Here is a 16,798-nt window from a genome sequence, read left to right as displayed (position 1 = left end):
AGCTCCGGGAACAGAAAGTTGTTGAGGCGTTTTTGCTTGTAATAAATTTAGACTTAGATTCATATCGTATGTTAATGTTTTTAATAACCTGCCACTCCAGATCTCCCTTGCTTTATGGCCTGCACTTATGACTCCTGCATTATGGATGCTGATGATTACTATGAGCATATAAGTTATTGAATTGATTTTATGAATGGTAGCATAGAGCATGAAGCCGAGTTCACTTAAGGAAATAAAACAAGGCAAACAGACTAAAATATTAACAGTGTGTTTTGTGTCGTGGTGGGTGGCTTGTAATTCATTGAAACCCTTTTGTGAAGTGGTGCTTCAGCATCACTCACCCTCCAGTCCCCAGTGTCCCCAAACTCGGCCCAGTTACCTTTGAGACCAAATGTATTGGATCCACTTTGAGTTTACAAGTGGTGACAGATTAATTTGGAAAGACAGATTGCAAACATGCATCATGGGCCCAGCCTGAGTCATAAAAATGTAATGTATGGCTGGTGCAGAATGATAAAAATTCATATCAGGGGAGCAGCTTAATTAACTATTCTTGATTAAAGTAATACAGTATGTGAATTTAATAGCTTGCCTTCAAAAGCAGAATGTGAAATCACTTATTACTTTGGTGTATCTTGCTGGCAAATAGGGAGCTGCCAGCAGTTCTTCGTGATTAATTGAGTTTAGAGGAACTTAACTCTGGGGTGGGAGATACCAAATAATTATTCTGCTCTTGCTTCAAGCTCATTGCCTTACATGAATAAAGAAGTTGTCAGGAACAAAATTGTGGGAGTGGACTAGAAAAGGATCGAGAATGCATGAAATGGGATTGATAGCTAGGAATAGGATTGATAGAGGAGGGATGGCATGTTGGGATTGTGAAGAATACAGTGCAAGGGCTGGAGCTCTGCCACCACAGTATTAGTTAAACACTTTGCCATGCAGATCCCCGTGTTGCTGACCCATTTGTTGGTCCTTGGGGTGGTGGTAGCTATGGATAGCAGGAGTCACTGCTGTCACCTTGGAGGCTGAGGAGTTCTGGTTCATGGGGTGTTTTCTCCACTTCATGTGGAGCCATTGTCGTTCTTTGACACCTTCCTGGTGCCTGTAGCCAAGTCACTCATTCTGCAGCCATCCCAGCTTCTAGATGCATCAGGACAAGGCCTGGCTTGGTTGCAAGAGCAGGATACTGAGGGCTGGTGTCCAGCAAGCTTCTAGATCCCGTCCAGCAGAGCTACTGCATAAACTAGTGCTTCCATGTTGGCTGTTTTATTATTGATATATCAATGTGTTATTGTATCCTGTTGGTTATTTCTGCCAGTGCACTCCTAGGACTTGGCCCTTGTGGAATGATCTCCTGACTTCTTCAGGACATCTCTCCAAGTTGTCAAGATAACTTTGAATTCTGCAGAACAGAACCTTTCCTGGCTTGGTGCTCTCTGGGGTCTTGGAAAGCAGTTGCAGTCTCCAGTTCATTATCATTCCAGTCCCTAGTGAAAATCCAGCTGCAGGACAGATACCAGCAAAATCCTCCTTGATGTATTCCTCCATTTAAACAATGTGCCATTGTAAAGTACCTTCTTCTTCTCAGCCAGCTTTGCACTTTGGTATTAGTCACAGCTTAGATTCGGCCACTCTGATCAATTAGCACAGACGTGTGAGTAGTGAACTTTTGACATCTTTATATAATGTCAAAATGAGCTTGGAGAAGGGTTTTCTTATCCTCTCTAAAATAGTGCACATATCCTGCTTTACATTTCTTCCAGAGTCAGTACCTTTAATATATTTACACATGAACTCATCTGAAGAATTTTCCAGTCATTGATAGTTTTCAGGGCATTTTTTCACTTTAAATAGGTAAATGTTCTAGTTAGACAGCTGAGCATTGCTGATGCTTTACAATATGCTTTTACCCATAGGGTAGGTGAAAACAGGATCTCAGAGCAGCTTTCCTGGCTTGGAGGCTGGGCATCTGCACACCTGTGACTGAGCCAAGATGCAGAATTTGGGTTTGGTCCTAATTTTTTCCTGATCTAAGATGAAGAAATAGGGTTCCTAATATTTTCTTAATTTGTTAGGTCCGGGCATGGGATTTACCTTGACTAGTGTTACTGAATGTCTGGGTTCTGAGTTGCACAGCAAAGAGGTTTCCTTGGGAGACACTTATTCCTGCTGGTGTCTTTCTCCTGGGAGAAGGGCTTACTGCAGCAGGTGGGCTGGCTGAAATGAGTAGGACTGCCTGTGGCTGAAGATATTGTACCTGACAGTAAGGAAATATAAAGCCCAAACTTCTTAGGGGCATGTCTGTGTCAACACATTCTCCTTGGAGACACACGTGTTGCAGAAGCTGCTGCTGCAATTACACCTCGTTACAAGACACCATGCTTTTTGTATTTTATGAGTGCTTTGAAAAAATTAGCAAAGTCCATTAATAACGTGGCCAGTGAACTCAAATTGCCTGACGATGCTGTTCTGTGCACACAGTGGAAAAATCGATCACTTTAATCCAAGGTAAAGCTGTCTGGCTCTCCAGAGGAGGAGGCTGCCTTGGTTGCTGAGGGCTGGAAATCATTGCCTCACGCTAATTGAGTAACATCCAGCAATTGTGAGGCTGAATCTTCCAGACTGGTTTGACTCACAGGGGCTGAGTATCTAAATGAAGTGTATTTGTCATGCTGCAGTCCTACAGGATTAAGAGTACTTGGATTCGTTTGATCTGATGCATTCCAACAATATTAAGTAAGTCCATTTTTTATTGTCCTTTGCGCCTTGTATTTTTCTGGCTGTAGAAGTCCAGCATCTTACTTTTTGGAAACTGAGCTGTGATATGACAAATATTTCTGGCTAGTATTTGTAGCTCTGGCAGGGCTGGAAGAATTCATGGCTGGCTTTTACACTAGGCTGGTAGCTGAGACCAGATATAACAAGAAGCAGAGTACTGCATGTAGAATTAAATCATATTATGAGTTATTTTATTAGTTTTCTTGTCTTGAAATTATTCACTGTTCTCTGCTTTTTGTGATAAATAGTAACTCTACAGTGTTTAAAGCTATACTTTGATGTTAAAGAATTTTAAACAACACTTTGAGAGATCCTTTTGTCTTTCAGCAAGATAATTATGCTGCAAAATTTTCTTTCCGAATTCATTTGGGAAGTCCAGCTTATTGAATGTTTGGAATGAAGGACTTAGTCCTGATACATCTGTGGCTTCTCCTCTGCAGTCTTCTTTGTTTAGTGTCAGACCTCAGTCAAATGACCATGAATTGTGGCTGCTCCACCCCTGGCAGTGCCCAAGGCCAGGTTGGATGGGGCTTGGAGCACCCTGGGATAGTGGAAGGTGTCCCTGCCCATGGCAGGGGGTGGAACAGAATGAGCTTTAAGGTCCCTTCCAACCCAAACCACTCCATGATTCCAAACTGACTGTGATGTTGCACTCTTAATGAAAGAGAGACCTGCTGAGAGGAAAATAAATACCTTTAGATATTGAAAAATATTCTCAGAACACATATTGTGTTATTAATGCTGACCAGAGTTTCTGGTCAGTTCAGGAGAGCATGTGCTGAGTGTCCATGGGGGTGGCTGTAGGGCCCAACATGCCTAGTATTAAAATTAATTGAAAGCAATTTTAAGCCCCAGGAATTTGGGGCTTAAACTAAACTCTGAATTTGAGGATTATGAACAGACTTGCTAATCATCTAAGCACTTGTCTTCCCAGATAAGCCTTGACAACATCCTGAGCATTCCTTGCACCCCAGCTGCTGAGTGAGCTGCTTGATGTGGCCTTTCAGAAGTGAGGGGATGGGGAAGAGAGCTGAGAACCATCCCAGTCTGGCGCTGCATGATCACAGATTGCTCACTTGGTGCTGCCAAGCAGCAGGAAAGTCCATGGAGGAGAGAGTCCATGGGTGCAGGAGCTCAGGTTTGAGGCAGGAACTCGGGTGAGCAGCGCATGGCAAGGCCTTGCAATGGCTGAGGCACAGCAGCAAGCCCTGTGCATAGTAACAGAAAGGATTTAATGACCCTAGAACTTAATTAGGACAGTGCAGTGTTACCACCTGCTTATTTATAGCTGTAAGTTTAGGCCATGTGTGACTCTTCATTTAGAAAAAAGGAGTACAGGAGCCTTCGCTGAAAGGAACAAATTTCCTTCGCTCATTACACTCAGATGATCACTGTTGTTTAAGTGAAGTTTAAACATCATAAAATGTGCCCTCATCTTGTGATTCCCATCTGCTGCTCGCCCTTCCTTTCTCTGCTGAAGGTTATTTCAGCAATTTTGCCAATGGCACAGGATGCTGTTCCTGGGGCGGGTTGTTCACCCATCTTTCCCTCCCTGCGGTCCTTACCCAGCTGTTCTAAACAGAGTCCTTCCAGCATGAAGTCATTCCTCTTATCATCATGTTTAATAACTGCAAGATAACTCTTCAGCACATGCTGGAGGACTCGTGCAGGCCGTGGTTCAGGAGAGCAGCGAGTGGGCCTGTGCACCATTGACCTACAGGGGATTTAGGCACCTCTGTGTTTAGGTGCATTTAAGGACCTCTGGTCCTTCTGGTGCTTTGCAGATCCAGGAGCAAAGTGTTGAAGTTTGCATCAGGAAAACTGTTAGCAGTGAGTTTAGGCGTGTTTTGTTAAGGACATACTCCACTGCATCCCAAAGCCTCAGTGATGTGGAAGGCTTTGCTCTCCATGAGCAGTCAGGGAATTAGAGCAGTTCTGAATTTCACTAGTGGGGAAAACACATGATTCTCACACTCATTTTGTGCCTCTGTTTGTTTCAAAACTGCTTTTGCAGTCCTTCAGGTTGGGAAGTTTAGGGGAGATTTGTCAGATTGTTAGGTTTGGCTGCTAAGTGCCTAGCATGATGTTTCCAGTTATCCTTGTAAAGTTACACGATCTGTTTTTTGTTGGTGTTTCTTATGGAGTTGAAGAGCCTGCTGGAAGGTCAGGTGAGCTCCTTGCTGGGTCTTGATGTTCTGGGTTTGGTAGGTCTCTAGTCTGATTTTGAGTGTTTTTGAAGTGTGAGGCATGGAAGGGCCAAGAGAGGGATTCATATCATGGGGTCTCTGCTGTGGGTTGTTCAAAAGGTGAAAGTTTTGTCAGAATGAATGATCTAACCAGGTGCTTGAACATACATACAGGGTCTCCAGAGAGCCTCCATCACCATCTCTGCTGCTTTTCAGTTTGCAGATAGATGAACAAGTGAGAACTATTAATCACAGCCAACTGATTTTGATTTCAAAATAGATTTTGTTAATCTTTTTAGTGGCAATCAGGGAAGATTCTTGTCCTGATGCATCTGCTGTGCTTTTATATGAATCACAGTGTTATAAAAAGGAAGAGGAATTATGGGGCTTGGGTGACTTAAATAAAATCTATTTTTGCTGTTAGGATCATAGCATTGACATGGTATATGGTTTGAATTAAAGTTCTCATTATCACATTAAGATTCAACAAGGAGTTAATTAAGTGTAGGGAAGTAATTGAATGCTAATAGTACAACATTGCAGTGAAAAATGAGGCCACATCTCCATACTCCAAAACTCTAGTTTTCTCCTCATTGTAAGTAGTATGCCTATGACCACGCACTGGAGTTCACTTCTGTCTCAGGCAGAGAGCTTTCTTGTTTGGGACATGCTGGTCCATCCCTTTTCAACATTCCTGTGATGGGACAACCCTGTTAAATTTTAAAGGTGCTTATCTTTTCACTCACCTCACTTGAAAAGAAAATAGACCTTGTGTTAAAACTTGGTGTCTGCAAATGGCTGGAAATCAACTATAGACCTGGAAGCCAGTTTTGCTTAGATAGCACAGTTGAAACGATTTAAGAACACCTGTTTTGCATGTTGCATGTGATTTTGGTTAATTTTAAGGAGACCTGATGGACTGTGAGTCATAGAACTTGTGGATTTTTTACCTCCTGATATTTCTGTTAGCACCAAATTGTTTTGTTTAATATGTTGAGCATTGAGGCAGGAAGACAGACCATCCCTACTAATTTTTTGGCATAAGAGACATCTTGAGCGCTGTACCACAAATGTTTTGTAGCCATTAGAGAAGGTGAGCTAATTTCTCCTTCAACATTCTTTTTACCTTAGGTTTTTTTGAGTATGAATGCATAGTTTACAGGTGCACCCTGTATCTGTTGTAGGTCAACCTTGCTTGTTTGAGGTAATGAATTAAAAACAGGAATTAAAAAAATACATATGGTAATGCACGTGATCCATCCTGACTTCAGAGGGGCTTTAAATAATGTGGCTGAAATTGGAAATGTGCTCAGTAGAAAAGATGTGGGCAAATGGGGAAGAGCCAGAGGGGAGCGACAAGAATAGGACACTTAGCAAACATAAGCTGTAATGGAAGGAATTGATTTATTTAGCCTAAAAATACAGAAGGAAACGAGTCATCCAGTATAGGAAAGGTTGCTTTAAAAGGCACCACAATTGTATTTTCTCCATGAGAGAGGCAGGAAGGCACCAGGCAAGGATAGTAGTAAAAGCTACTACCCAAAGCTGGGTAGTAGGTTAAACATTTGAACTTTCAGGAAAGTGGTGAAATGAAAGACAGCCTCTTGGGAAAACCTGTGGGATGGGAGTTTGGAGAACAGGTTAGACAGAAATCTGTTGAAGTGGTTTGGGTCCATGCCCTGAGGTGGTGCAGTTGGGTGGTATTTGGAAATATCTTACTTTTGTGATGGTTGATACCAGGTGAAGATCTGAGGAGACTGATCTTGTAGAGTTTCACTATGCTATTTCATGTTCTGATCAAGAGAGACATTGAAATTCTGTGGGTGAAGGATGGATCCATCCCTGCTTGCCTGATCTTGCACAGCATGGTGTCTCCTTTTCCATGGCTGGTCGCTCCCAAGGGAGCTGACACCTCATTCTGAGCCTTTCCTGGAGGAAAGATTTGCTGCCTTCTGCAAGAGGAGGGCAGAGCTCATTTTGAGTCTCCTCCATGTCCTCTCCCACCTACGAGGAGTGGTTTTGGGAAGAGGGGTTGCAGAAGATGAGAGGATGGAAAAGCAGAGTGGGTATTAAAGGCTATAACAGGCATACAGTCATTTTGGGACTCTGGCCATCTTAGGTTGATAGAATCATAGAATTGCTAAGGTTGGAAAAGGCCTCTAAGATCATTGAAGCTAACCATTAATGTCCTAAATGATGGACTTGAGTATTTCCAGGCCTGTAGTTGTATTTTAGGCTAGTTCTTCTCCCATATTGGTTTGGATATCATCTAGCCTGCACTACCCTGAGCACCAGAGCTATATTTCTACATCCTCATTGGAATATATTGGTGCCTCATTTTGCCAGCACTTAAGAGTTACACCTATTTATCTGCTGTTCTTTCAAGGAAACTTAGAGGAGATAAACACTTAAAACCCAGCCTCCATTACTGATTTAAATGGCTTATGAAATTTTTAAGCCGTTTATGATTGCCTTCCATTCTGATGTATATGGTTTCTCTTCTCAGATAAATGTGTTGGGAGAATCCAGGCAAAATCCATGCTTATACAGCTGAGATGGGAAATGCAGTAAGTGAGCAGGCCACTGTACTCTGTGAAACAATAATGTGAAACAATTATTGTGAAACAATAATGATTCTTTCTGCTTTGAACTTTCTGTTCAAAAGTAACTGCTGACTAAAACAAGGAGAAGGTGGTACAAAATACACAGATCAGATGTAAGGCTTCTCCTGCAGTCCTAATGTTTCTCATGTGTGTCATAGTACATATGTGATACTTAATAGTATTCCAACTATTACATCCTTTAAAATGCACATTTTACCCAGGCATGCTGGAATTTGCCATGTAGCAAGAGCTGTTGTTCATTCTCTTGGGTCTTAAATCTTACGCCTGGTGCAAATTTGAGAATTAATGCAAATAAAACAGACGTTGAGAAGAGCAAAATACAGACATTGAAAATATGTTCCAGCAATGGCATTTACATAATTGCAATTACTGAAAATCTCAAAATTAGAGCCTTGGACAGTGCTGGGAGAATGAGAGCTTATTGTAGGGAACTCTTGCTGGTTTGGAACACACAAACCCTTCCTGAAGTTAATGTATGTGTATTGCTGAGTAGCACCACTCTTGGTTTTCTGTTATCTCACTTCTCAGGGTTACATCATTCATAATTTCTTGCTACCGTTTCACTCTGCTTACCTATGTTGTAAGAGTATCTTTTCATTTGCACCACATCTTTTAGTTCGGGTTTTCCTCTTAATCATAAGCAACAAACCCAGGAGGACTTGGTCTTTGTTTTCCCTTGTTCCATCTTTGTAAATCCCCGGTTAGAACAAGAGGGGAAAAAATATTTTCATAGGATCATAGAGTGGTTTGGGTTGAAGGAACCTTTAAGCTTATCTCATCCCATACCATCCCCTGCCATGGCAGGGTCACCTTCCACTGTCCCAGGTGCTCCAAGCCCCATCCAGCCTGGCCTTGGGCACTGCCAGGGATCCAGGGGCAGCCACAGCTGCTCTGGGCACCCTGTGCCAGGGCCTGCCCACCCTCACAGGGAACAATTCCTTCCCAACGTCCCATCTGACCCTGCCCTCTGTCAGTGGGAAGCCATTCCCTGTGTCCTGGCACTCAATTTCTTGTAGACAGTCTCTCTCCATGTTTCCTTTTGGCTCCTTCAGGCACTGGAGGCCACAATTAGGCCACCCTGGAGCTTCTCTTCTCCAGGCTGAACAATCCCAATTCTCTCAGCCTTTCCTCATAGCAAAGCTGCTCCATCTCACGTGTATCGTGCTAAATTCCCTGTTAAGACTTGGTTAATGGGACACTGTCATTATCCTGACATCTAGGAGGATGTCAGTGCACTTCATGGAACTGCTTGGATGCAATAAGTAAAATGTAATAAGCATAGTCAGCCCAAACCTGCAGTTGTCAGATCAAAGGCAGTGACCACCATAACTCCAGAGGAAGCACCATCACCATGCTGTTGTTTGCAGGTGGGGAGAACCAACTGCTATTTTTACCATCTCCTCAACGTGGCTGTTTGGTGGTCACCATCATTTCCATGAACCCATCCTATGATGTAACCCCAAATGTTGTATTTAGGCAGTGAGGACGGAGCTGTGTGGATCTGCATCAGTCCTGTTTGGTTTTGACAGCACAGGAAGATCACAGGAGGCTTTGTTTGCATGAGAATGCATCTCTCAGGAAACTGATTTTACAGAGGGTAAAGTAGAGCATGTTCCAAAAACAGGCTGAAAAAGGCCAGTTTTGGCTCTAGAAAAGCAGCTTAAAAATCTGCTACAGCTGCTGAAATGTAGACCCAGCTGTTTAACCAGGGCACACCCCTTTCTCTAGCTATGTTCTCTCATATAGGTTTGAAGGCCATAAAACTCTTCAAAACGATCCCAGTAAAAAGTTCTGCAAAACTGTGGTGCTATAACCCTCCTGCCATTCCAGCAAGGTGCCTTCATGGAGCAGGAGTACCCTGACACCCTCTGACACCATTTGTCCCTGGCTGTAAATGTTTCACAGGCTTTATCCAGTCCTGTTGTTTCATGCTCATTGCCAGCTCTTTCTGTGCTACTGCACTTGGTGGAAAAAGGCCTTCAGGAGACACACATGAGGAACTGGGAGCATGAGTAATATCTACATTTACTATAAATAAGTGTATTTCTGTAAAAGCTGGTTGAGCGAGAGAGACAGAATAGGCACAGAAAATTATTAAGCAGTAGATTAATTTTTGAGCCAGGTTTTGTTATCTAGGGTGGCTCTACAATCCAGAAGAGCAACATACCTGCAGAAGTGCAAGGTTGCCAAGGGCTTTTTGTTGCCAAATGTTCTCTGAGGTTTCCTCAAGAGTCAGCCTAGTCTTCCACGTCATCAGCAATGGAATTTTAAACTTTTTTCTATCTGTTTTTTATTTGCTAGATAAAAGTTTCCACCAGTCTGATGTACCCAAGCTATTGAAGACCAGGTGTACTAATGAGAGCTGGAGAGCAGGTCTCCTTCCTGCCCGTGGCATTTTGTTGGCAGTATTTTGGATATCTTCTGATGCCACTGTGCTCCAAGGCACCTTGCCAGCTGGATTTCTGGGGCATACAGCTGTGAGGGGCAGTTTTCAGCCTCCTGCCAAGGAGAGGGAATGTTGCCCATCTTCACTCTGCAAATCCCCTCCTGCTGGCAGTCCTGCAGACATGTCCCTTCCTCTGCTTCCTGCCCGTGCTCTCTGGGGTTATTACACGGATGGGCAGGGCTCCTTGCAGGAGCAAGGCAATTTCCTGTGTGACCTGAGCCTTCATGCACCTTTGGAGACAAGTGCTCTGGCTTTATTTATCTCTACTATGCTCATTTTCTTATCCTGGCTGACCTTTTGGAGTGCTGTGGAGGCTGAAGGAATCAGAAAACCCTGATTGTCAGGGCAGCATAATCCTGATATTTCACAACAGAGACATTTCACCAATGATTACTCCTCTTGTTTTCTCTAAGGGACACCTTGAAGTCTATCAGTCTGTGTGCAGAATGGAACTTGGAGATAGAAATCCAGATTTTATTTTTCTGGACCTTAGTGTCCCAAGCTATAAAGAACCCCAAGGATTCACCCATGTGGGTTGATAAAAGCTCAGAGCTCTGAAAGGGAGCAGGATGGCAAGATGGCAGGGAAGAGTTTCCCTGCAGGATTTATTGGTAGGACTTATTTATCATGTATGTGCCTTATTTGTAATTTCATCTGTTTACCTGCCCTAATTTCCTGTCTTCAGGCCAGCTGCTGCTCCCATGTCTGCTTTTCACACAAAGCCCTGGTGTTTGGCTGCTGCTCGACAGAATTAACTGGAATTACTGTAACTAATTAGCCCAGACTTTCTAATATTGCCTGGGAGAAAAGATGATGGGATGCTTAGAAAGTTGTAGCCATTAGACTTAATAAATACCTGCTCTGTGAAAACCCTTCAGTGCTGGGAATTGCCCTCCCTTTTTTATCTCCTGCTCTTCAGTGATGTCCTCCATCAAAGCTCAAAGGCCACTGACTTGGGCTGAGGGTGAGCTATATTTAGGTACTGGAGGAGAAGTCCTGGAACTCATTCCAGAGGGAGCTTTTTCCTTCATCTTCCTTTGTTTTCTTCTTTATTTTTCCCCCTGATTTTATATTTTTGGCTGGATTTTTCTGATTTTTGAGCTCTTGCAGCTCGAGTTGAGTGTAAAGGGCATGTTAGATGTTCTTCTGAAAATAATCCCTTCACAGTTTTTAACATCTCAAAAGCATTTAAAAATAATTATCAATGTGTTACTGCCCCACTCACTGTGTGTGCCCCTCTGCATGACTGGTAAATAAACACTGAAAGCATCATTCCCTATCTTCTCAGCAGTGGAGGCCTTTTGGTGGGCTGCAGGAAGCTGCTCAGGATTTACACATTTCTCTTTTTTTTTACCTGTTTTTATCCCATTTTGAGTAATGGTTTGGGGGTTTTTTTGGGCTTTACGAACCCTGCTTTTCCATATTGCATTCCAGGAGCTGGAGTTCCTACAGCAGAATTTCCCAGCCGTTTTTTCCCTGGGAAGGAGGAGCTCCATTAAGTGGCTGGTTTCAGGATGAGGTCTGCCCTCTGGAACACGTTTTGGATCCCTGATGAAAGCACAGGAATTTTCCCTGCCAAGCCTGGGTTGCACTCCCTGTGTCAGTGCAGACTCACTGCGTGATGCTGGCTGGGTTTGCAGAATCAGGATTTTTTCCTAAAATGAATGCCAGGCACTGTGTCTGCTGCTGCATTCCTGAATGGCCTCACTCTCCTCCACTGCTGCTTGGGGATAAAACTCAACAAACCTACTCAAAAGTGGGTTTTCCCAGGCTCTGATTACACTTTATCACAGAACTAAAGGCTGGATGAGGTTGGAAGAGACCTCTGGATGTCATCTGGTCCAGCCCCATGACTCAGGCAGGGCTATCTAGAACCTCCTGCCCAGGGTCCAGTCCAGACAGCTTTTAGACATCTCCAAGGATGGACATACTGACAGGGGTGGGGCAGCCCTTCATGCTGGGCTGAGGAGATCCTGACCTGACACAGCAGGAGTATTTAATAAAACATTCTGTGTCAGACACCCTCCTGGACTGGATGCCTGTACACATTCTGGCAGGGCTAATGTGAATCCTCTGATGAAATTGCATCCAAGAATAATCTCCTTTCACTAGTATCTGAGATTTTTCCGTATTTGATTTGCCCCTTCATTATAAAGTTACCCTAAATAGGTGGTTTTGCTTCCAGCTAGGTAGAGGAGAGAAGAGAGGCTCTCATCCTGGCAAAGGATAGCACAAAAAATGAGCCCTTAAGTACATATAAAGCAAGGAAACTTGAGTAAATCTCATGGGTCAGTGCTTCTCCCTTGTTCATCCTGATGGATGCAGACAGCCCATGTGAGATATTACTGCCTGAGCCTGGTGCTCATGACTGAGTGAGGTTAAAAAGTGCTGGGCTGGCATATTGAAATTTTACATCTCATCATTCAGTCCGTTTCTAACTGATGCATTGGTTCCTCCTTTTCAAATACAATTATTGTTAAGAGTATTTTATGGTATAAAAAGAAAGCAAATGCTTCATTTTTCCTCTAACTGACTTCAATGATGATTTGCTCAGGTCTAGAAAGCAGCTAAAGGTGCTGTTGGCTCCTTTGAAGGAAAGTGTCATCTTGATATAAATCAGGAATATTATTTTACAAGGACTGTTAGCAGTTTACCTGAGTCAATCTGTGGCAGCCTTATGAAGAAAAGCAAAATACTTCAAATGAAGTTCACATGTCTCTAGAAATGGGCTCATCAGAGGGGAGGCATCAAGGGAAATGTTGACAGATATTTAATTATAATGGCAGTAGTGGCTGTTGCTGTGTTAATAGCATCTGGCAACAGAGTCACTGCCATCTGTTAGTGCCCTGAAATCCTGGAGATGGTGCATCCTTTATGGAGGAATTAACAATAATTAACAAATCTATCACATGAAATCACCTTGATTGGATGACAGCCCTACCTTGATAATGATTAATTGCAAAATAATGTGGAATAAAATGTCCACTATTCTCCTTTTTTGCTACTGCTGCTCTACAAATGCAGCATGCTGGGGGATTTCCTTTCAAGCCTGTGGTGTGAGGCAGCATTTTCTGCATTTATTGTAAATAATCCTTATAAGCAGAGCTAGATTAAAACCAAGCTTCTGCATATTCATTTCAGTTTGCAATAGATTAGGTCTCAAAAACCAGTCATGGTTCTTTTGGTGCATGGTAACTTACTTAATGTTAAATAAGGGAGAAAATGGTAACTTACTTAATGTTAAATAAGGGAGAAAATGAGGTTGGACTGCCAGAAGTGACCCTTCAGCCAAAGTCAAGTCAGTCTGGAAGAACAATCTGACTTCATTAAAGCATTTCAAGGTGTTTTTGTTAGCTCATTATTAGAAGCCAAGCCATTAATTTCTGATGAGTCAGTTTGTCTTCAGAGCAATGAGCAAAAAATACTGTATTTGTTTGCATTTGGAAGAATTATTTTTGAATATCTATTCTTATCCAAGCCAATATTTCGATCAGTGCTGTTATGAAATATCACTGCTGTAAATAAGAGTTACAAATAAAGCAATGAGCCAATCTGAGACCTGCTTGGGTTTTATTTTTCTCTTAACTCTTCCTTTTCTGTCTGTTCCTGCTGAGCAACAGATGGAGAAGGTAACATACTCTTTGCTTAAATAGGAGAATTGTAATAGATAATTGAGGTGTGGTAATTAACAGGAACAATAGGAGGGAAAGAGTAAACTCTGGATTCTTGAAGTCAACTAAACAGGAATTTTATTTCTCTTTTCCCAAGTGTGTCAGTTAATATTCTGAATATTGCTCTGGGACCCACAGTGAGTAGGCAACCTATACTTTTCTTGTGTCTTTCTGTTTGTTGCTAAGTGCCAGAAGTTTCTTTAGGCTGGGATTTGGACTGACTCCAGCTCCTGACAGAGCTGCACTGACACCAAACCACGAGCAGAGATGTGGAAAGCTGAGTTTGTGCTGCCTTGATTTATCACAGCTTCCAACACAGGAGCTGTAGATCAGAGTCTTCCCTTCCCCTTCCTGTCCCATGGGGTAGATCTGAGCATAAAGGCTCAGGAGGCTGGGGTTCAGCTGATTTATGGCTGTGTTCTCTTCTCCATGAGACCCATGCCCCTCTTTTTGTTCTGCTCTGACAGCCATGTGAGTCAGACATGAGCTCATGGGTTGTGTGTTTGTGTACACACCAGTGTTCATCACACACAACATGTACATGTCACACCCTCCTAGCACTGCTGAGATTGGAAGATGCTTTGAAAAAAGGGATTTTGTTTTTTGTTCTGCTGCTCTGGCGTGATATCACAGGATCCTGAGCAGGCAGTGGCTGGTGGGGTGTAGCAAACACTGACACCCTTGTTAAGGCTTGGAAGAAGGGCTTGTTTCTCTCTCACTGCTATTTTCATGCAAGGCACTGTTCCCTGGTTAGGAGGATTAGAAGATATGCATTAAACAGTGTTAAATATGCTGAGGCAGTTGATGTTTACAGCCCTTGTAGAATTATTCATTAAAATATTAACTGCTAGACAGCCTCCTTTTTTTTTTTTTAATTCAGTGATTTTAGTAGCCCTTTCCAAAATCTTGTGTGATTCAGACATTCAAAGACTAAATAAAGCTAAATAAAACCACCAAAATTACCCACAAAAACACTGATTCTTGGGTTTATGTTTCTTAAATTGCCATGGGTGTGACGTGCCTAAGGAATACAGAGGGATTTGTGGAGCGGGTGAGCTCTAAGATTTGACTCAGACCTCTCCCATCTGCAGCAGCAGCTTTCCCTACCACATGGCACTGGGAAGATCTGGAAGGGGCTGTATCCCTCTGAAGGATTTTGGAGATAATGGATAGATGTTTGCACTAAGTTTTGGGTTACAGAAGCTCATGACATGATGAGAAGGTCTTGCCAAGCAGTGCTGCCTCTCAACTCTCCCCTCCCAGGCCTTTTTAAAAGTGTGTTTAATGGTTCTGGTCCTCTGCAAAGGACAGGGTTGTGTTTTTGTCTATAAACACAGACTGGTTTGTCTTGGAAGGAACCTTAGAGCTCATCCAGTGCCACGCTCCAAGCCCCATCCAGCCTGGCCTTGGGCACTGCCAGGGATCCAGGGGCAGCCACAGCTGCTCTGGGCACCCTGTGCCAGGGCCTGCCCACCCTCACAGGGAACAATTCCTTCCCAATATCCCATCTGACCCTGCCTCTGGCAGTGGGAAGCCATTTCCCCTTGTCTTTTCCCTCCACCCCTTGTCCCAGGTCCCTCTCCAGCTCTCCTGGAGCCCCTTTTGGCACTGGAAAGGGCTGTAATGTCTCCCTGGAGCCTTCTCCAGGTGACCTCCCCCAGCTCTCCCAGCCTGGCTCCAGAGCAGAGGGGCTCCAGCCCTTGGCACATCTCTGTGGCCTTCTCTGGACTCTCTCCAGCAGCCCCACATCCTTATTTTTGGGATCTTCAGAAGTGATTTGCTTCCTTGGGCCCCCTGTGCCCAGTTTCGCGGCTGAGCAGTTCTGACAGTGCTTCCTCCTGCAGACATTCCCTGATGCTGATGTTTCCCCACTCTGCTCTGAGCCAGCCTGGGGTGCTGGCTGACTCTGGGACTGCCTTCCCAGTGCTCTGCCTTGCTCTGGGGGAGGTGGAGCCTGGTGTTGGTATGGATTTATATGAGCACCCCCCATTCTCCATGGACCGCTGGAGAGTTACCAGCCAGCCTGGAGTTTGATGCCTGGATTTCATCCAGTGACCCAGAGGCAATTCCACATGCCACCGAGCCCAGGGCTTTTAAAAATTGCCCACCTGGGGTCATTTCATCTCTTGTGTTACCTCTAATTTCATTTTTGCTGAGCTTTTCTCATTCAGCTGGGCCTGAACCCAGCCGAGTGTGACACCCTGATGACAAGTGCCTGTCACCTTTGTGTGCTTCATAAATACTGATGCTGTTGTGTGCTCTTTGTGTGTTTCAGGAAAAAAGTGCCAGTTCAAATTCAAGACTTAAATCTAATAAAGAGATCCCAGGATTAGTACATCAACCCAGAGCAAAGTAAGTTCAATTTTTGTTGTTTAAACCATAATACAAATAAACACAGGCAGTGTCTGTGAGGTTCACAATTACTGCCTAGGCAAAGACCAAATGACCCAGCAGCCCTAAAGTCATGCAAAGTACTAGAGGTAAGATCACCTGTGTCCCAAGGATGGGAAAGCATCCTCTCCTTTGCACAGCAAAGATGTAGGACTTGAAAAAAGGTGAGATGCATCCCATTGTGCCCAAGAGAAGACCCTGTGCTGTTTCTCAGCTTTCTATACAACTTACACAGAACAAACTTCTCTACATCCACTAGTGTTCCTAAATACAGCTGAGTCAGTCCCAGGGAGGTTTTTGCTAGCTCCTGGTGTAGATTAGCAGCTGTTCTGGATGGGACTGGGAATGGTCAGGTTGTTAAAATGAACTTGTTCTGTAGCTGCTTGGTTGGCAATTCAATGCCCATGCTCTGCCTGGGGTCAGTGTTACATGAAATATTTGCCTCCTGTGGCAGAGCTGGTTATTGATAGTAATAACTCATTTCTTTTCTAACTCAGTGTTACATTTTAATCACTAATTGGCTGAGGAATAACTGATTACACAGAGCCACATCCTGGGTTTGTGAAGAACAAGTGATAAAGGTTTGTGATTTGGGTTTTGGACACCAGTGGAAATGCTGTTCCTTGTGCCCAGCCCTTAGGGCACTTACCAACCTAAACTTGCTGCCTCTCAAGTGCCTTGAAAACGATTTCAAGTCTG

General features: G+C 43.6%; 1 protein-coding gene across 1 annotated transcript in view; it reads left to right on the top strand.

The window, feature by feature from the left end:
• C8H1orf21 (chromosome 8 C1orf21 homolog) overlaps positions 1 to 16,798 on the top strand; it is a 103,140-nt gene that overhangs the window by 75,352 nt on the left and 10,990 nt on the right. The window contains exon 4 of the mRNA XM_054638088.2: positions 15,984 to 16,060. Within this exon, the coding sequence (XP_054494063.1) occupies positions 15,984 to 16,060 (77 nt within the window). The remainder of the gene's footprint in view (positions 1 to 15,983; positions 16,061 to 16,798) is intronic.

This window comes from Agelaius phoeniceus, chromosome 8 (assembly GCF_051311805.1).
Source record: "Agelaius phoeniceus isolate bAgePho1 chromosome 8, bAgePho1.hap1, whole genome shotgun sequence".
NCBI lineage: Eukaryota > Metazoa > Chordata > Aves > Passeriformes > Icteridae > Agelaius > Agelaius phoeniceus.
The sequence above is the reverse complement of the archived record's forward strand: the minus strand, read 5'-3'. Positions and strand labels throughout refer to the sequence as shown.